A 21,985-nucleotide genomic window follows, 5' to 3' on the forward strand; every position below is an offset into this window, starting at 1 on the left:
TTTGTCCCACAGGACCTAAACCCAACTAAGCTTATGTATGCCATATTCAAGCCAAAGAATTTGATCATCACTAATCTAAACTGGAGGAGGAGAAAGCAGCAAATGAGTAATGACTTAGAGTTAAAAGGACAGTTAATTGATCATCAATAATCAGAGAAAAAGTTGCTTAAGGGCAAAAACATATCCAAAATGCAAGATATAAATCAATACCCCACAGGAGTAAAAAAAAGCTATTCAGGTTATTCAACAAGCAAAACTGGGGACCTTAACCTGAAGGACAATTACATTCAAGCTCCACATTACACCAATGCTGTGATGTTTTCATTCCTTTGTTTCGTACAAATTCTTGTGTCTATGTTCAGACTTCAAAAAAGTTTTGAATTTTCAACAGAAATATTTTCTCCGATTCATTTACTCCTCTCCTCCTTTACGGTGGCTCTAATAAATTTTAACATCAAAATAGTATTGTTACCTGCGGAGATGGAGAAAGGCTGTGTAGCACTGCTTACGGAACTCCTGGTACTGTTCACTCTGCGTGCCTCCCATACCTTCCACCATCTCCTTATTCAGCTTCATTGGGGGAGGTAGAGGCTTAGGGTTCCGACCCAAAATATAACCAAAGTCAATGTGAAATAGTTTACCTTTAGAAGAAGGAAAGGCAAACATAATTACTTATTTCAACACTTCATATAGTATCAAATCTTGATGCAAAACTTGGAAAAAAAAAATCTTTAAGTGCAATCTCTAGAAGATGCTAAGCAGCTCAAAAAAAATACAATTCTCTACTTTCTTTAAGGCTTATAACCGTGTATTTTATATCTTCAGCTGCCAATTTGAAATTATGGGTTTAAAAAAGTAAAGCTGGTATCAAATTCATTAAGAGTACTAACAAATAAGATGAGGGGGTTTTGCCGTCTTTTTTTTTTTTTTTTAAAACATATGGAATATATTCGCAAAGACTGAATCAATGTTGAAACTGGTCAGTAGATATTAAATGCACAGTTATGTAACAGATACTACTAATTCTTTGTGCCTTCTTTAGTATCTTAATTTGCTAACAGATTCTAATACACACATTGCATTGCTTTTAGTATCCCATTTGGTTGCTGTGGCATGAAATATGTTATTATAGTTGTACGTTAAATTTTCCAAAGGGAAAATAAGACTCATGATCCTAAGAAAGATCTTTTGAAGCCATTAAATACTGAAGAAGATTTCAAAGCTGTTTCAAAATTCTTTAAAAGTTGTTTGAGTAAGCTTAAAATTCGTCAACAGTTTTCAAATACATTGAAGAAACATCACTACAATTCCATATCTGAAATTGTATTTCCAATGAGCCAAAGTGTCTTTCACTTTTTCAGTATTAAATGCAAGAGTTAGTTACATCACTTGATCACTACCTTTCCCTTCTCAGATCACCCGACTACATTTAAAATGTTTCTGCAACATTAACTTGACAAAAACTATATACATCTCTTGCTTCAAATGCACAAGGCAACTTCCCTTCCTATCAAGAGCTTGTGTGCAGCCATGCTGTTTACAATATTGCTCAGACCCTTATTGGGGAGTATTCACTATATTCCCTTTCAACAGTACTGAACCATATGTGAGATGCAATAGGTGGCAAAATGAACAACTGAAACACCAGCAACTTCAAAAAACTACTAAAACATTTAGATAATCTAAAGATTAAATATTATATAAATATGCACAGAAAAATGTTATCAACAGAAATCAAAATAGTACAATTCATAATTCTTAGGAAGCCAGTTTCTAGGAACATTCTTGACTCACTTAAGAGGAAAATATTGACTTTATAAAGCAAAAAAAAGTTTTTGAATGCGTTCTGCAAACAAGTTTTCAGTTTGAAATGCATAATTTAAACAATGACTTGGGTCATACCAGAGCTGCATTACAAAAAGATGGTAAGAATTCAGATATGCCAAGAAACATTTATATAAAAAATGTAAAAAAAAAAAAGTAAATGAAATCTGATAAGTGATTTCCTTAGGACAGAGAGAAACCATCTTCCTGAACTCTGCAGTAATGAGGAATCAAGAAATAAATTAAGAACAAAAAGGTGATGTGTGTTTGAACTGTTATGTAAATTAAGTTTTGCATCCAAAGCAAAGCTACCCAGTGACATTAATAAATTTTAGCCTTATATGACTAATTTATAGAAGAGAATGAAACGTAGGTACAAGATGGAAGATCTTTTAAACAAGAAGGTAGAAAATTATTAGCATGATTGTTATCTTGACAATCACAGATAGCACAGAACATACACAGAGTCTTGCTTCAGAATTATGGAACTGAACAGCATTATGGACAGAGATCTGTTTGGCAAGGGGTATTTTAACCCGCAGCATCTGTATTCATTTTAATATTTTCATAAGTTTAGGTGCTTAGCACTCTTGAAAAAATAGAACAGCCAGTATTTTTCAATCAGTCACCCTTCTTTGACCATTTCATTGAATAATAACGTTCTATCGCGGCTGCTCATGGCTTGGACCAGCGTACGCTTCACTGGGTAAAAAAATGGTAAAAAACAAGAAGGGCCAGAAGGAGGATCCAGGGAACTACAAGCCTGTCAGTCTGACCTCGGTGCTGGGGAACGTTATGGAGCAGATCATCTTGAGTGCCATCATGCGGCACGTACAGGACGACCAGGCAATCAGGCCCAGTCAGCATGGGTTTATGAAAGGCAGGTCCTGCTTGACTAACCTGATCTCCTTCTGTGACAAGGTGACCCGCTTAGCAGATGAGGGAAAGGCTGTGGATGTTGTCTACCTAGACTTTAGTAAAACCTTTGACACAGTTTCCCATAGCATTTTCCTGGAGAAACTGGCTGCTCAGGGCCTGGATGGGCATACGCCTCACTGGGTAAAAAAACTGGCTGGATGGCCAGGCCCAAAGAGTGGTGGTGAATGGAGTTAAATCCAGTTGGTGGCCGGTCATAAGTGGTGCTCCCCTGGGCTCAGTATTGGGGCCAGTTCTGTTTAATATCTTTATCAGTGATCTGGACGAGGGGATCGAGTGCGCCCTCAGTAAGTTTGCAGACGACACCAAGTTGGGCGGGAGTGTTGATTTGCTTGAGGGTAGGAAGGGTCTACAGAGGGACCTGGACAGGCTGGATCGATGGGCTGGGGCCAATTGTATGAGGTTCAACAAGGCTAAGTGCAAGGTCCTGCACTTGGGCCACAGCAACCCCATGCAACGCTACAGGCTTGGGGAAGAGTGGCTGGAAAGCTGCCAGGTGGAAAAGGACCTGGGGGTGTTGGTCAACAGCCGGCTGAATATGAGGCAGCAGTGTGCCCAGGTGGCCAAGAAGGCCAATGGCATCCTGGCTTGTAACAGAAATAGCGTGGCCAGCAGGACTAGGGAAGTGATCGTGCCCCTGTACTTGGCACTGGTAAGGCCGCACCTCGAATACTGTGTTCAGTTTTGGGCCCCCCACTACAAGAGAGACATTGAGGTGCTGGAGCGAGTCCAGAGAAGGGCAACGAAGCTGGTGAAGGGTCTAGAGCACAAGTCCTATGAGGAGCGGCTGAGGGAACTGGGGTTGCTTAGCCTGGAGAAAAGGAGGCTGAGGGGAGACCTTACTGCTCTCTACAACTACCTGAAAGGAGGTTGTAGCGAGGCGGGTGTTGGTCTCTTTTCCCAAGTAACAAGCCATAGGACGATAGGAAATGGCCTCAAGTTGCGCCAGAGGAGCTTTAGATTGGATATTAGGAAAAATGTCTTCACTGAAAGGGTTGTCAAGCATTGGAACAGGCTGCCCAGGGAAGTGCTTGAGTCACCATCCCTGGAGGTATTTAAAACACGTGTAGATGTGGTGCTTAGGGACATGGTTTAGTGGTGGGCTTGGCAGTGCTAGGTTAACAGTTGGACTTGATGATCTTAAAGGTCTTTTTCCAACCTAAACGATTCTATGATTCTATCATCAGAGATGGCTGCTTGAGATCTGTCATAAGCACTCTTATAACCCAAGAAACAAATTCCATCACAGTCAGTTTTCTAAGGGAGATCACAAGGATGCTTAATAAGCAGGCAAAATATTTGCTAGTTGATAAATGCCACAACCATTATGCCTGCAAATATGACAGGACCTTTGTCTGTCTATAAAGCAAGTTGATGTTCTTAAGATATCTCAAATGGGACAGGAGACTTCACTTGTCTGTCATAGTCAAAACACTATCTAAGCTCTAATGACGACTGTACTGACTGTCTTAAGACTTTAAAAGGATTAGCAAACATGAAGACATCCGTATCTGGATGTTACATCAGTAGCTAGATCCCAACTCTACAATCAAAAACAGAGTGTGGAACAAATGCAGAAGACAGTATTTTCAAGGGAAGGCATGACATAATTGAAACATACTAGCATAACACATATTACATGAAAGTTAACTGAACATGCTACATCTCGTTATCACAATCCAGCTTCACAACCATCCAGCTCTTCCTTCCAAGGCAACAAAGGGCACGTTAGCTGGTAAGTCAGATACTGGCATTAATATATAAATCAATCTGTAATCCTACAGCAAGGCACTGATGTTACTTAAAGCTGGGTATTCAGCTGCAAAACAGTGTCTTGTTATTTACAAGTCACAGTAATATCTGCTGTTATAGATCTGGAAACAAGAAATTAAAACATACAGCAATTGATAACATATTTCATCTGCAGGAGAAGTAGGAAGTTGAAAGTTCTCAGAGAAAATAAATATTCCTGTAACACAATACTGACTACATAATGTGACATTCGGGTTACAAGCTAAGGCACATTTGTGAAACTGATGCAAGTATTCTTGTAGTTTTTAACATTACTGATAGATGAGGATGTTTTGACTGAAAGTTCCCTATATCTCTTTCCAAGCAAACTTCTACAGCTGCCCTTGAAGTATAATGGTACAGCACTTAAAAATCTGAAAAATCTAGATTTCTTGTTTAAGAACAAGAAAAGAACAAAAAAAAAAAGTCACCCTATTTCTAGAATTAGAGGCATAAAACAGTCATGAAAGACAGCAGAAATTATTTCACCCAGATAACAGACATTCTCATCCTACAGCGCAAAAAAATACGTTTCTAACACTGAGTGGGAAACAATTTGTTTTTATGAACTTCAGTGTCTATTGCTTAATATTTAAATGATACCATATCTATTATAAGCATAGACATCTGTATGTTAGAAGATGATGCAACAATTCTATTTGAAGGAGTCCAACACAGATGTGGCTACATCCACCAAACTAAAAGGTAGAGCTGAAAAAGGTAATGATAAATATTGCCATATAAATCCAAGAAAAGTATGTGAAACACACAGCTGGTACTCAGCATTCTTTACCCTATTGGAAAGCTTCAATTCATTAAATAAATATCATTAAGAAAGGATGCATATATGGTCATATAATTTTGAAGAAAGGTACTTATAGCTTCCATTCTTCAAGAGAAGAATGAAGTTAGCTTTTTCCAACTTAAGTCTAAGGGATTCTCAGTAGCAAGAAATAAGCCTCTGTAGCAAGCCTTTGTTGTATTTGGAACATAAGAATTTCTCTTGATAGCTCAAAAAACCTCTCTCGGTATGTGACAGAGCATAGGTAGCAGATGATAATTTCAGACTCGGAATGTACCGTGGATGTACGCTGCCCTCTGCTGTACTGCTTAAATTCTTCCACTAACCCAAACAGCCATTGTGCTGTTACTTTTTAATATAGACAGGTAAGATGCACTTTACTCCAAATCAAAACACTAAAATATTACTACTCTGAGCATGCAAGCAGTGCCTGCTATGGAAAGATTTATACCTGTCACCTTAGACAAATGATAGAGACCTCTCAGGACAGATTTTTAAATGCCCATTTGTACATTTCCAAGCAGATAAGGAAAAATACACTTGCTTTAGTTGTTCCCTCATGTGCTTAGAGCAAGACCTTTTACCCTAAATCAAGGCCCAATGGTTAATTTTCTACTCGTTCATACAGAGTATGCTGATTCAAAGTAATATATGCTTCAGCCTTATCTGTAAACTAACAAGCCTTCCACCTGGATGTGTCTGTTTCCCCAAATAAAATTTTTTATTTACATGTTTCTCATTCAATGAACGTTTCGCTTTATTATAAACACTTAACCACAACTCCTAACTCTTCATCACTATGTAATGAAGGTATGCAAGGTATCAGAACTCCTATCGGAAGCTATAGTTCAAAAGTAAGCAAGCAAGCAAAAAAACCCCAACCAACCAACCAACTCCAAAAAATTTTCCCCCTACGATAAATGTTTTTGTTTGTTAAAACTTTGTGAAGTTCATGTAGCTACACATGAACTCATTTTTCAACTAAAACACTTGAATTTCCCTCCACCCCAAGGCATCGATTGTAATAGTTGGAGTAGCTTAATTTTCAAATCTTTCATTTCCTCTAGTAGAGGAATCTTCTATTTATTTAGAATCACTAGAATTATTCACTCTACCTGGTCTGTTATTAATCCATACAGATGGCAACAGAAAATAACATTTAAAAAGTTAAAACAAGTTAAGGAGAATCAAAGTGTATATCTGCTATTTTGAACTTTCAAGATACACGGGTTTTGCTGCAAACCAAAGGATGTACTTGATTAAACAGTAACTTCTACTACTTTCTCTCCCCCAGCTGTGAATTTGTAATGAGCATGACACTAAAGAGTCTATTTCCTTCTTTGTTTTTAGAGAAGGCTTAAAAAAACAAACCCCAAACATTATATATATATAATCTCAACTGGAGCTGAATGGTCCAGCCAGCTCAGGCTGATGATGGAACACTTGGATTTTTGCTGTACAGTAGTTTGGTTTCATCAAGAACACAAGATTCCCAGGGAATAGAAAATGCTGTAGTGAACCATGCTCTGACAGGTCTCATGTGACATTCCCACTTCTGGGACATATAATGTAAATTTCTTAGAAAAACATACAGACCTGGAAAGCTCACAGAACCACTTCATTTAAAAGAAAGTCAAATCTGAGACAAGAATTCACATGGACATCTCAGTGAAGTCATCAAGATTATACCTAATTCCATGTGACTACTGATAATACTTGTCTAAACATCTACTGCATTTAGAATAGCATACATAAAAAAAGCAGAATTATTTGACAACTATTAAAATACAACTGGCATCCAATTAGTAGATCTTGAATTTGCTTTCTGATAGCATGTTAAAAAGAGCTACTAAACAGGAATGTAACAGTTTAATGAAAAATTAAATGGCTTGATAAAGAACAATTAGGATACTTGGGGCTGAAGTCACTTTACAAATATTTTTTAATGCATCCTTTTTTTTTTCCCAGCTTTGGACCAAGAGTTCTGAAAAAAAAACCCCACCATAATTATGATTTTAGCCAAGTTTAAGGTAACAGTGAAATGTTTCTTCGTCTTAGGTAAAGGCAGTCAAATTTTACTGCATACTATGTCCATACTACTTTCAAAAAAGGTAGCATCACTCAAGAAAATTCTTGTGTTTAACAAAAAACAACTTACAGGTCCAGCTTTCAGTGTAAAAAATGTGACAGTAGAACACAGGACTGTAAAATAAGCCAACTGAAAACTATACAAAAACCCCAGTGTTTATAAACATGCCTGTGTTTAGGTGAAGTTAGAATTCCCTTACCTACAGATGTATAAATGGCTCTTAAACTGACATCAAAACCACATATCAGATACACATTATATCTTGCCTACTAATGTGTTTAGAGAGCAATTAATCTACTTGCTTTCTTATTCTTCAACTGCAACTTCACACTACTAATAGTTTAAACCTAAACTTTGATTCACTGGATCAAATATTACCTTAGATGAGACAATATAACTTTACATTTAAAATTATATTCTAATCTACAATACTCAGTGGGTTATACTCAAAAGGAAAATGAAGGAAAACAGTACCAACACATTAGAAATTAAACAACTGCTGTTATAAAGTTATACTGCTAAAAAGAATTACCTGGTTTTGTTAGCAAAAGATTATCCAGATGTCTATCTCCAACTCCAAGGATGTATGTAATTACACAATAACCAGCTGTAACAAGTAAATTGTAAACATCAATATAAGTACCTTTCCTGGAGAGCAACAAGTTCCACACAATTAACAACAGCATATGACATTATCTTATTTCTTGTTCACAAGTAATAAATATACCATAGAGACTGTGGGCAGGGGTGGTGCTGGTGAAGAATAATCAAGATTATCAGCAGTATGAAGAACATTTGAAGTAATAAATTAAAACTCTGAAGTTTATTCAGTACTGCCTAGATTTTCATTTCTTACTAGACAATTATATGCCTAACACTAAAAGCCTAAATTCATTCAATATTGGGATTAAGATACTTCAAAGGAAGATGAAGTATTTTGAGCAAAATGAATGTACACATTTTGAACTTAAGATATTTTAGGACAACTGTAAACAAGCATTAGACTTTGATAGGAATCTGAATGTATATGTCAGCAGTATTTACAAGCTAAGTAATAAGCCAGGCAGTGATAAATAAATTAGAACTAATGCAAACTGTTTTAATTCTTACTTTTACCCACTAACCAGTTTGAAGCAATCTTAAAGACTGTGCCATCAGAAAGAGAAGGAGAAAGAAGATACTGTGGAGCAACAACTTAATTCCCTTTTTTTTTTTTTTTTTTTTTTTTTAGAATGAAGTTGCTTTTAATTTAATGGACAGCAAATGTGATATTTTAACATTGCTATCAGTTTACTGAACAAGAACTACACTACCACTTTTTCTTGTCATCCAAATGGAACAAGAAGTTGAATGTAGCCTCACCCCCAAAAAACCCAATGTTTTAAAAACAAATTAAAATTTTCTACCTCAAATACAGATGATTTGTTATTATATAAATGCTTTACATCTCCCTGAATTATAAAGACCCCAACTCATTATGCAGAGGGGGCAGAGGTAAGATTATTACTAGAAAGCAAAGAGTATTTAACTTCTAGTCTCCTTCAAGGAGAACAAAAAGAGGGCTGAGGAGAGGAATTGTGTATGACATGCCAGGCTCAAAACTATTCTTTTCACAGGGATTCGGATAGCAAGTACATGCATAGTGCCCTATCTGCAGTCATCTAAACTGAAATGTCTTACCTACGTCTACCCTGTCCTTTATACTTCAGATATGAAGTTACCAACTATAAGACTGTAACTTACCACAGCTCTTAACATATGTGTCCATCACCTCTGCACTTATTCCATGAGGGCCAGCCTCACTAGGTGCATGCTTTCTGAAAAAGTTCTGGAGGGGAAGTTATCAACAAATTCAGTTACTCCACATGATCTGAAACAGGCTCTTTAGAACTGGTAGAAAAAAAAGATTTAAATCAAGAGCATAAATGGCTGTTATTACAATCTGTTAAACTAACAACCAGTCCCAAAACCCCTAGTAATATGTAGGGGAGAAGTACTTTTTTTTTTTTTTTCCCCCAAAGTCTACAAAAAGACGCACAATAAATCCTGGGAGAAATTGAAGTATGTATCTACAGGTAGTGCAGGATCTAATTTTGGAAAGTTTGTTGTTGACTTAAATAGTCATCCAGAGATCAAACTGATGGTTTCATTGAATTCCAGAAGTGCTGGTTCTTTCATGTTTGCCACAATAAGTTTGAGACTTGCTGCGTATTTTAATCTTAACTCATCTTAGTTCATTCTTGCCTTGAATGCTCTCTCGTGAGCTCTGATTTTTTTTATCAAACTGAGTCTCCCAGTGTTTGCTGCCAATTAACATTCAGTATCCTTGTTTCTTATTAGTATCTTGGCATCGTATTTTGTGTTGGTAACTCTGTAGAAGCGCTGTCCAAGGGTATATTGCTTTCTGTAATTAATGATAATAGGACGTCATATTCTGTAAAATATTTGTAAAGGTTTGTTTTAATGTAGCAACATATGAGTATTTCAGACGCTTCTAAAACTCTCTTACTCTATATAAATTTCCCATATAATTTTATTGAAATAACAAATCAAGATACAGAATTTAAAGCCAAGAAGTCTTTTCTACAGCTGCTAAGTATGTTACAGTTCACTGATGTACAGTAGTTAAAAATCAAGATTATGGAAAGCATGATTGTATTGTATCCGATTTAGATTTTGCTTCCTTCCATGATCTCCAAAGGAAGTCGTAAGAGCTATGAATTAGATCAATGTGGTTACTTCTAAATTCCCTTACAAAGTGTAAATAATAGTGCCTTTGCATGAAAAGAACATAAGCTTAGTTGCTATATGACAGATCACTATTAGATCAAATGCAGCAATTAGTTATTCGGATACTGTGCTGCAGCTTGGTGAACTGTGACTTTTACCCTCAAGGTAGGTTTAAATCTGTCTATTCAGAGGCTTTAAAATGTGAGAAGACCTAGAACTGAACCAGTAAGGCAAGTATTTCTGATAAGGTGTCCTGGTTTCGGCTGGGATAGAGTTAATTTTCTTCCTAGTAGCTGGTATAGTGCTGTGTTTTGGATTTTAGTATGAGAATCATATCGATAACACACCGATGTTTTAGTTGTTGCTAAGTAATGTTGACACTGGTCAAGGACTTTTCAGCTTCCCATGCCCTGCCAGGTGCACAAGAAACTGGGAAGGGGCACAGCCAAGGTAGTTGAACCAAACTGGCCAAAGGGCTATTCCATACCCTATGACGTCATGCCCAGTATATAAACTGGGGGGAGTTGGCCAGGGGGTAGCGATCGCTGCTCGGGGACTGGCTGGGCATCGGTCGGCAGGTGGTGAGAGGTTGTATCACTTTTTTTTTTTCCTCTGGGTTTTGTTCCTCTCTCTCTCTCTCTTGTTGTTTTCCTTCTCATTACAATTTATTGTTATTATTAATTTTTTTTGTTCCAATTATTAAACTGTTCTTATCTCAACCCACGAGTTTTCTTACTTTTGCTCTTCCGATTCTCTCCCACATCCCACCGGGAGGGGGGAGGGTGAGCGAGCGGCTGTGTGGTACTTAATTGCCGACTGGGGCTAACCCACGACAGTCCTTTTTGGCACCCAACGTGAGGCTCGAAGGGTTTGAGATAATAACAGATTAACCAGAGCGTATTAAGGAATTTAGATCTGTTAGTAGTTGCGGGACGCGATATTGATCCATCTGTTCCCGATATTGGTTTACCTGATCTGCACCATGCTCATTTTTTTGCTGTACATGTTAAAGATGGGTGTTGGTTTTTGCAGTTTGCTGTGCTCTGCTATGATTGGTGATGTTTTGCCTGGGAGATTTGTTATTAAAACAGTGACCTTGGGTTTATTTTGGTATCTAAGTGCTGTACTGAAACCATTACTGTACATCGGGTACCACCTCATGGAGACAATTAGCAACTATACTTCTTCCTCTGAGAGGTTTTTTATGGAGGAAACGCAGAATGGCACCTTCGCTACTTTCTTCTGTGATGTTTCCTCCTTCGTTACAATAACTTTTCAGTATCTGGAACATCCTTGGGTAGTTAAGATACATCTATTGGTATTGCTTGGGAATATTGTTTTGGTTTTGTCTAAGGTTAGTAAGCAATTTAAGAATATCATCCAGAGATCTGCCCCAAGGCCGGATAGTTATGAGTGGCAGGGTGTGTGGGATAGCATGGGCAAATGCCTAGGATGGTGGGCACCTCCAGTGTTTTGGAACTTCACCCCTGAACAAGTGCAGAATCCTGAAAAGTTAGTAGAATATTTGGAAAAAGTATGCTGTGACCCTGGCAATTCTAAGGAGATCCAAATCACTGCAATGTGCTGGGGCCTGGCCCATGCCTACCGAGCCCTGTTCAACACTATTCAGAACCCTCAAGGATCTGGTGACAAAACGACAGGCACCGTGGCTACTCCAGCCCCACCTGCAACAGGCACTGCGGCTACTGCAGCCCCCCCTGGCGACAGGCACTGTGGTTCAACCAGGGAACCAACCCGTGTCAGTATCAGTCGCCCCTATACACAAGAAGAAATCCTGGAAGAGAAAGTCAGCTTGTTTAGAAAGGGAAGGTGAAAGAGCAGGGCCATCACAAGGAGAAGAAGAGGAAGAACTTGTGGACGAGATGGAAACTACCCAATCCCTATCCCTGAGTGAGCTGGAAGATATGCGAAAAGATTTCAGCCGTCGTCCAGGCGAGCACGTTGTCACCTGGCTGCTCCGATGCTGGGATAGTGGGGCCAGTAGCCTGGAATTAGAGGGTAAGGAAGCCAAGCAGCTGGGATCCCTTTCTAGGGAAGGGGGCATTGACAAAGCGATTGGAAAAGGGGCACCAGCCCTCAGCCTCTGGAGGCGACTCCTGTCAGCTATGAAGGAAAGATATCCCTTCAAGGAAGATGTTACATATCGCCCCGGGAAATGGACCACCATGGAGAGAGGTATCCAGTACCTGAGGGAATTAGCTGTGCTGGAGGTGATTAATGGTGACCTGGATGATGAGCAACCACCCAAAGGTCCAGATGAAGTCCAGTGCACACGACCCCTGTGGTGGAAGTTGGTACGGAACGCACCATCGTCGTGTGCCAACTCACTGGCAATACTGACCTGGAAAGATGGAGAGGGAACAACGGTGGATGAAGCGGCTAGTCAGCTCCGGGAATACAAAGAAAGTATCTCTTCCTCCCTTGTCTCAGCTGTGGAGAAACTGTCCCGGAAGTTCCAGCGACTCGAAGAAGACAGGTCCTACTTTCCACCTGTACGGACCAGTGTCTCAGCTATTAGGAGTCAGCATTCCTCTGCTCAAGAGAGAGGATATAGAGGGTACACACCACGGGGCACCCTATGGTTTTACTTGCGTGACCACGGAGAGGACATGAGGAAGTGGGATAGAAAACCTACCTCGACCCTAGAGGCGCGGGTACGTGAGTTGCAAGGAAAAACAATCACCAAAGGGGGTTCTTCCAGAAAAATTGATGCTCTAGTTTCCAGTGGGCAGTTCCCCAGACAGAGTAGAAGGGATGATCTTACTTCTGATTTTAATGAAGGAGCTCCTGACTCTTATACACAAGAAATGGGCAATGGATACTATGACCAGGACTAGGGGGGACCTGCCTCCAGCCAGGTGGAGGAAAGGGACAAGCGGGTTTACTGCACTGTGTGGATTCGATGGCCTGGCACATCAGACCCACAGGAGTATAAGGCTCTAGTAGACACCGGTGCACAGTGTGCCCTAATGCCATCAAGCTATACAGGGGCAGAACCCATCTGTATTTGTGGAGTGACAGGGGGATCCCAACAGCTGACTGTATTGGAGGCCGAAGCGAGCCTAACTGGGAATGAGTGGCAAAAGCACCCCATTGGGACTGGCCCAGAGGCTCCGTGCATCCTTGGCATAGACTACCTCAGGAGAGGGTATTTCAAGGACCCAAAAGGGTACCAGTGGGCTTTTGGTATAGCTGCCTTGGAGACGGAGGAAATTAAACAGCTGTCCACCTTGCCTGGTCTCTCGGAGGACCCTTCTGTTGTGGGCTTGCTGAGGGCTGAAGAACAACAGGTGCCAATTGCTACCACAACGGTGCACCGGAGGCAATATCGCACCAACCGAGACTCCCTGATTCCCATCCATAAGCTGATTCGTCGACTGGAGAGCCAAGGAGTGATCAGTAAGACTCGTTCACCTTTTAACAGTCCCATATAGCCAGTGCAAAAGTCTAACGGAGAGTGGAGACTAACAGTAGACTATCGCGGCCTGAATGAAGTCACGCCGCCCCTGAGTGCTGCCGCGCCGGACATGCTGGAACTTCAGTACGAACTGGAGTCAAAAGCAGCCAAATGGTATGCTACAAATGATATCGCTAAAGCGTTTTTCTCAATCCCTTTGGCAGCAGAGTGCAGGCCGCAGTTTGCTTTCACTTGGAGGGGTGTTCAGTACACTTGGAATCGACTGCCCCAGGGGTGGAAACACAGCCCTACCATTTGCCATGGACTGATCCAGACGGCACTGGAACAGGGCGAAGCTCCAGAACATCTGCAATACATTGATGACATTATCGTGTGGGGCAATACAGCAGAGGAAGTTTTTGAGAAAGGGAAGAAAATAGTCCAGATCCTCCTGAAAGCCGGTTTTGCCATAAAACAAAGTAAGGTCAAGGGACCTGCACAGGAGATCCAGTTTTTAGGAATAAAATGGCAAGATGGACGTCGTCAGATCCCAATGGATGTGATTAACAAAATAACAGCCATGTCTCCACCAACTAGCAAAAAGGAAACACAAGCTTTCTTAGGCCTTGTGGGGTTTTGGAGAATGCATATTCCAAATTACAGTCTGATCGTAAGCCCTCTCTACCAAGTGACCTGGAAGAAGAACCATTTCCAATGGGGCCCTGAGCAACGACAAGCCTTTGAATAAGTTTAAAGGGAGATAGTTCATGCAGTAGCCCTTGGGCCAGTCCGGGCAGGGCAAGACGTAACGAATGTGCTCTACACCGCATCCGGGGAGAATGGCCCTACCTGGAGCCTCTGGCAGAAAGCAGCAGGGGAGACTCGAGGTCGACCCCTAGGGTTTTGGAGTCGGGGATACAGAGGATCCGAGGCCCGCTATACTCCAACTGAAAAAGAGATATTGGCAGCATATGAAGGGGTTCGAGCTGCTTCAGAAGTGGTTGGTACTGAAACACAGCTCCTCCTGGCACCCCGGCTGCCGGTGCCGGGCTGGATGTTCAAAGGGAGGGTCCCCTCTACACATCATGCAACTGATGCTACGTGGAGTGAGTGGGTTGCACTGATCACACAACGGGCTCGGATAGGAAACCCCAATCGCCCAGGGATCTTGGAAGTAATTATGGACTGGCCAGAAGGCAAAGATTTCGGAATATTACCAGAGGAGGAGGAGACGCGTGCTGAGGAGGCCCCACTGTACAATCAACTACCAGAAAATGAGAAGCAGTATGCCCTGTTCACTGATGGGTCCTGTCGAAATGTAGGAAAGAATCCGAGATGGAAAGCTGTCGTATAGGACTCCATACAGCAAGTGGTAGAAACTGCTGAAGGAGAAGGTGAATCGAGCCAATTTGCAGAAGCGAAGGCCATCCAGTTGGCTTTAGACATTGCTGAACGAGAAAAGTGGCCAGTGCTCTATCTCTATACTGACTCATGGATGGTGGCAAATGCCCTGTGGGGGTGGTTACAGCAATGGAAGCAGGGCAACTGGCAGCGCAGAGGCAAACCCATCTGGGCTGCAGCATTGTGGCAAAACATTGCTGCCCGGGTAGAGAACCTGGTTGTAAAAGTACGTCACGTAGATGCCCATGTTCCCAAGAGTCAGGCCACTGAGGAACATCAAAACAACCAGCAGGTGGATCAGGCTGCTAAGATGGAAGTGGCCCAGGTGGATCTGGACTGGCAACATAAGGGTGAATTATTTATAGCTGGGTGGGCCCATGACACCTCAGGCCATCAAGGAAGAGATGCAACATAGAGATGGGCTCGTGATCGAGGGGTGGACTTAACCATGGACACTATTGCACAGGTTACCCATGAATGTGAAACATGCGCTGCAATTAAACAATCCAAGCGGTTAAAGCCTCTGTGGTATGGAGGGCGATGGCTGAAATATAAATATGGGGAGGCCTGGCAGATCGATTCTATCACGCTCCCACAAACCCGCCAAGGCAAGCGCTATGTGCTTACAATGGTGGAAGCAACCACCGGATGGCTGGAAACATATCCTGTGCCCCATGCCACCACCCGGAACACTATCCTGGGCCTTGAAAAGCAAGTCCTGTGGCGACATGGCACCCCAGAAAGAATTGAGTCAGACGACGGGACTCATTTTCAAAACAACCTCATAGACACCTGGGCCAAAGAGCATGGCATTGAGTGGGTATATCACATCCCCTATCATGCACCAGCCTCCTGGAAGATTGAACGATACAATGGACTGTTACAATGGATACAAGACTACACTGAGAGCAATGGGTGGTGGGACATTCAAACATTGGGATACACATTTAGCAAAGGCCACCTGGTTAGTCAACACTAGGGGATCTGTCAATCGAGCTGGCCCTGCCCAATCAAAACTTTTACACACTGTAGAAGGGGATAAGGTCCCTGTAGTGCACATAAAAGTATCAGTATCAGTCAGTATAAAGTATAGTGCACATAAAAGTGTGCACTTCTATGTAGTGCACATAAAAGTATCAATATCAGTATCAGTCGCCCCTATACACAAGAAGAAATCCTGGAAGCGAAAGTCAGCTTGTTTAGAAAGGGAAGGTGAAAGACCAGGGCCATCACAAGGAGAAGAAGAGGAAGAACTTTTAAACAATTAAATCGAGAGCATAAATGGCTGTTATTACAATCTGTTAAACTAACAACCAGTCCCAAAACCCCTAATAAGATCTAATTTAATTTTGTATCGCTTTATTTATTGTCTTAATCGTCACATTCTTATACTCAACAGAAACAGATGTGAAGTTCAAATTGAAAAGCAGTTTTCTTTATTAACAGCTTCATAAAATTAACAACGCATTGAAAAGTTACTAAGTAATAACTATGAGTTCAAAATACTTCCACAGGAAAGTGTTTAGGCCAGATCAACAAAAACTAACACAGGACTAACAGTCCAGATTAGTAACTGCATTTGAGACACACACTCTTACAAAGTTTATCATCATTATATGTCTCCATATTCCTCAATACAACCAACTGCTACTGAGTTTAAAAGGAAAAATCTAAGTCATCAAATGGAAACTTCACTTTTCCTGTGAAATGTGGACAGGGCCAAAACAGTCCTTCCCACCACTCAGAAGAAAACTGTTTTTTCTTGATTGAGACAAAAGATAAGTAGATTAAATCCAAGCCTAAGCACAAGTTTCTTCCAGTAAGCAAACACAAAGCTAAGCAAGCACTGTAAGAAGCTTTGTAGGCATCTGGATGACATAAGTGACTAAAATCGTAATGAAAAAATGACGGGAAGTTTAAAAAAAAGAAGAGGTACTGAAGGAAGGTACCTGCAGGCTATTTAAGAAAGTTTTGCTTGCAAAGCAGTCCTGTTGTAACATGTATCAGAGTTTTAAGGCCTGGAGAAAGCTTTAATTATCTTTGCTTACAGAGGAACAAGCCCTTCTGAGATACATTAAAAAAGCTGACAGAGTAGAAAGATTCTGTTAAATGAAATCCTTAAGCAAAACGTGGAAGGAAATTTTTAACTGGTTAACAGGGTACGAGAGAGATCTACTTTCAGTGCTCCAAAATTTTACATGCTGTATGTAAAAAAAAAAAAAAAAACCCCACAAAAAAACCCCACCACACACCACCAAAAACCCCACAAACAAACAACAAAAAAAACCCCCAAACAACCACACACAAAAAAGCAGCCACAAAAAAAACCCCGCCAAAAAAACAAAAACACAACACAACACAAAAAACCACCACCCAAAACCCAACGAAACAAAAAACCACAAACAGACTTCAGACCATCCAAATGCTAAACCGTAGAGTGTGGAACAGAAATACCTCCAAAACATGAACTGTAATTTCAAGATTATTGATAGAAGGTAAGTAACACTCAAACATCAAAACATCTTTTCTTTCCTGCAGATCTGCATTACCAGCCAGTATTACACTACTTGCTTTAAATATTACCAGAAGTGAAACATTTTTAAATATTTATATACAGTGCCCATCTTTATTAAAACAGCTGTGACACCCAAAACGAATATTTACAAAAAGAATAAACCAAACTTTCACAACACCTAGTTGTTCATTTAGGTTTTATTTCCTTGGCCTACAATGCCCAGCTATTTTATCATGCTTTGACACAGGAAATCTGGGCTCTATAATGTATTTTGCCATTGATCTGTGAAGTAATCTTAGATCACATTCTTTTGGCATCTTGTCTATTTAGATTAGCAATTTTTCACAGGAAGAATTGCTCCTTAAATCTGCACAGCAACTAAAATAGTCGGGGACCTATTTTAGATAGGAATATGATGTTATAAGTAATTGCAAAATGACAATTTCACAAGCATTTCTAAATATATTATTTTATAAAACATATAATGGACTAGAATATGAATAATACATTTCCAAGATTACAAAGGATTGCCAAAAAACCACTTTATAAACTGTATGATTATTGTATGTGTAGATGTAGCTTATCAATCTTTACGGAATGGAAAGCTCAAAAAACTTAAACAACTTGATGCTGGTCATTGTCTGATTAATGATAAGCATTTTTTATAAATGATAAGCATTTGATATGCTTATTTGTTAAACAAATGATAATGACAAATGATACGCATTTTTTCATCTCCGTATTTTGAATACATGTAGTTTACAGTAGCAGGGAGCTATTTGCTTTGACTCCCAGTTACTGAGCTATGAACAAATGCAAACTTCAGTATCAACTACAAAAAAGGGAAAAAAGGTACTGTGACAAATTGAATCCAACATAAACATGCTGTGTTTTCATTAAAAAGCTTATTAGCTATAGATCTCATATGGCAATTTGGTATGTTTTTATCTAACTATATTTATCTCAACCAGCTGAGCTCTGCTACCTAGCTTGTGTGCTGTGCCTGAAATTAGCATGTATTTTGTGTGTTACTATTCAATTATGTGTCCCTACTCAATTCCACGACAGTTACAGAAAACTTGCTAAGTAAAAACAAACAAACAAACAAACAAAAAAAAAAATCACACAATATCTATACATCCACCATGGCAGAGAAACAGACTTCAGAAATTATGGACAAATTATTTAGTTGTTCCATTAAAAAAAAAAAAAAAAAAAAAAACCAACCAAAAAAACAACACCAAAAAAACCCCCACAAACAAAACCATTACATTAAAACATAGTTTGACAAGGTATCAAGCCAAAACTACTGAATGAATGACAGAAACACTTTAAAACAAAACACTACAGAAACATGTCATGGATCTTCCATTCATTATTACAGCAAAGCCAGAATTTCAATATCACAATTAAATTACACTTTAATTATTTAAATGGTATTACTTTTAGGACATGAGATACTCATGTTGTGATTTAAGTATATTTTTTAACAGCAGATGTTTTGCTTAAATACCCTTATGTTTCAAGCTGTAATTTATCTTCTAACAACAGATACAAAAATCGGTTGAGGGACTCAAGACTTTTGCATGAGATCTAAGCCTGCAATTTATACTGTTTGATCAGAAGACGACCTAAAAATCCCCCATCACGTACCTGTATACTTTCCTCAGTAGGAAGAACTTCTGCAACTGGTACTGACTGAATAAACTGCATGAAGCCTGTGACAGAAAACAAACAAACAAAAATTTCTCCAATGCATGGAACTTTCAAGCTCCTCTATAACACATAGAATCACAGAATCACAGAACCGTATAGGTTGGAAAAGACCTTTAAGATCATCGAGTCCAACCATAAACCTAACACTACCAAGACCACCACTATACCATGTCCCTAAGCACCTCATCCAAACGTCTTTTAAATACCTCCAGGGATGGCGACTCAAGCACTTCCCTGGGCAGCCTGTTCCAATGCTTGATAACCCTTTCAGTGAAGTACAATTTCCTAATATCCAGTCTAAACCTCCCCTGGCTCAACTTGAGGCCATTTCCTCTTGTCCTATCACTTGTTACATGGGAGAAGAGACCAACCCCCACCTCTCTACAACCTCCTTTCAGGTAGTTGAAGAGAGCAATAAGGTCTCCCCTCAGCCTCCTTTTCTCCAAGCTTAACAATCCCAGTTCCCTCAGCCGCTCCTCATAAGACTTGTGCTCTAGACCCTTCACCAGCTTCGTTGCCCTTCTCTGGACTCGCTCCAGCACCTCAATGTCCCTCTTGTAGTGGGGGGCCCAAAACTGAACACAGTATTCGAGGTGCGGCCTGCACCAGTGCCGAGTACAGGGGCACGATCACTTCCATAGTCCTGCTGGCCACGCTATTTTTGATACAAGCCAGGATGCCATTGGCTTTCTTGGCCACCTGGGCACACTGCTGGCTCATATTCAGGCGGCTGTCAATCAACACCCCCAGGTCCTTTTCTGCCTGGCAGCTTTCCAGCCACTCTTCCCCAAGCCTGTAGCGTTGCATGGGGTTGCTGTGGCCCAAGTGCAGGACCTTGCACTTAGCCTTGTTAAACCTCATACAATTGACCTCGGCCCATCGATCCAGCCTGTCCAGGTCCCTCTGCAGAGCCTTCCTCCCCTCAAGCAGATCAACACTCCCACACAACTTGGTGTCATCTGCAAACTTACTGAGGGTGCACTCGATCCCCTCGTCCAGATCATTGATAAAGATATTAAACAGGACTGGCCCCAACACAGAGCTCTGGGGAACACCGCTTGTGACTGGCCGCCAACTGGAGTAAACTCCATTCACCACCACTCTTTGGGCCCAGCCATCCAGCCAGTTCTTTACCCAGTGAAGAGTATACCCGTCCAAGCCATGAGCAGCCAGTTTCTCCAGGAGAAACTGTTTATTAAAGGGCAACAGTAATGCACACTTTCATTCAACTGCTTCTCATTGGCAAAAAAACATGCTTTGTCCCCATTTTCTGCCTTCAGTCATTTTAAAACATCTAGTCATTAACACCAAATTAGCTTGCAAAAGTCTGTTCTTCCAAGTTTTCATGAGAAGAGAAAGATAAATCAATGGCTTTCTAAACATTTATCCAGAATGTATCTAAAAGCCTAGCCAAGTTTGATTTTGTTTTGTCTTGTGTTTTTCCTCCACTTCATGCAAAGATCTATAAACAGGAGTGTTAAAAATTATTTGTCTGAGATCACACAGCAAGCTAGCAGCAAAGATAACACTACTGATTGTCACATACTCCAAAATCCAGACCGGGCTTCTTTTATGAAGATATTTGAGTCACCTATGGAATACTGTGGTCACTGAGGTTGTTTACTTCCATGACTTATATTGCAACAAGATATTCTTACACATTTGAACTCCTTTTTAGAATGCTGTACTAAGCAAAACTTCTCTCATGAAAATAGTGTGTCACAACAGCCTATGAACAGAGAGAGAAGATTCCTCACAATACTGTATTTTTAGGATATAAAAGTATTCATACCATGTTTTTAACTAGTTGCCAGCACTTTACAGGGTGTCAGCTTCAAATCCAGATTCTCTTTTCTTAACAGCTGGAAAAAAACAACACACCAAAAAGCAAAGATGAATGCAATAGAAAGGCAGCTTCTATTTATAAAAAGAATGTGTATTGGACGTTGATCTCCACTGTTCTTCACTGAAATTAGTAATGAGTTTCCCCATTTTTTTTAGTTGTGTTTTTTTTTTTTTTTTTTTTAAATCTACACAGAACCATTGCCTGTCTATAAAGAAAAAAAAGATTCTAAAAAAAAAAAAAAAAGAAATCCGAGAACCCTGGAATGTATTAGCAACATAAGCTGCATTAACAGCTTTCACCAGTCTTGCTCTCGACAAGGAGAATCAAGAACATGGAAGGACAAGGATGTGGATCAATAATTCTCACCTTATCCATGAGTGAAATAATCTGAAGAATAAGTTGATCTTGACGTAAATCATCACCATGCTTAAAAATTACAGGATGTTTGCCTCCATCTTCTGTCTTGAAGAATAACTGAGCAGGCATTAAGGCACTCTGGAAAAGGAAACTTATTCCACTAAGCTGGTTCACAGCAATGTTCATATTAACATGTTGCTACAGTGGAGTTCTAAAATATAAATCCTTGTTTACTGCATTGTAAATTAGAAGTGAATTAAGCAAGTATCAGTTCATAGGATTCAAGTATCAAATTCAGTTAGAAAAAGGTTTGAATAGTCCCATTTGAATACCAACAGCATGGCAGTGAGCACCAGAAGTCTCTTCACATTCCTTAAGTTTGGTAGAAAAGAAGCAATTCTAAAGCTTCTAAAAGCAGTTACTCACTGTCTAGGACTCAACAGTTAGAACATACCATTTCCACTTACCAAAAGTGTGATCTAGGCATGTTTTTTAAAAAAAATATCTTAAGACTTTCCTTTTTTAGCAAGGAATGTGAAGGATACATTCCTCCCACGTTC

General features: G+C 40.1%; 2 protein-coding genes across 2 annotated transcripts in view; one reads left to right on the top strand and one right to left on the bottom strand.

Annotated features, from left to right (window-relative positions):
• Positions 1-21,985, top strand: part of PIK3C3 (phosphatidylinositol 3-kinase catalytic subunit type 3) — a 109,108-nt gene that overhangs the window by 78,702 nt on the left and 8,421 nt on the right. The gene's annotated exons all lie outside the window — the stretch shown is intronic.
• Positions 447-21,566, bottom strand: LOC142402976 (phosphatidylinositol 3-kinase catalytic subunit type 3-like). Its single transcript, XM_075489014.1, has 6 exons — positions 21,435-21,566; positions 21,015-21,084; positions 19,160-19,224; positions 9,186-9,270; positions 7,975-8,049; positions 447-641 (listed from the first exon to the last, which is right to left on the bottom strand). The coding sequence occupies exons 3-6, from the start codon at positions 19,217-19,219 to the stop codon at positions 469-471; spliced, it is 393 nt and encodes a 130-aa protein (XP_075345129.1). The 5' UTR covers positions 19,220-19,224; positions 21,015-21,084; positions 21,435-21,566; the 3' UTR covers positions 447-468.

This window comes from Mycteria americana (assembly GCF_035582795.1).
Source record: "Mycteria americana isolate JAX WOST 10 ecotype Jacksonville Zoo and Gardens chromosome Z unlocalized genomic scaffold, USCA_MyAme_1.0 Scaffold_18, whole genome shotgun sequence".
Lineage (NCBI taxonomy): Eukaryota > Metazoa > Chordata > Aves > Ciconiiformes > Ciconiidae > Mycteria > Mycteria americana.

Excerpts from the sequence above, each read along its gene's own strand:
- LOC142402976 (XM_075489014.1), bottom strand. The coding sequence starts at position 19,219 with ATGCAGTTTATTCAGTCAGTACCAGTTGCAGAAGTTCTTCCTACTGAG. Across the intron at positions 9,271-19,159 it reads CTACTGAGGAAAGTATACAG|AACTTTTTCAGAAAGCATGC; the intron begins GTACGTGATGGG and ends CTTCCCCTCCAG. Across the intron at positions 642-7,974 it reads TCTTTTGCTAACAAAACCAG|GTAAACTATTTCACATTGAC; the intron begins GTAATTCTTTTT and ends CTTCTTCTAAAG.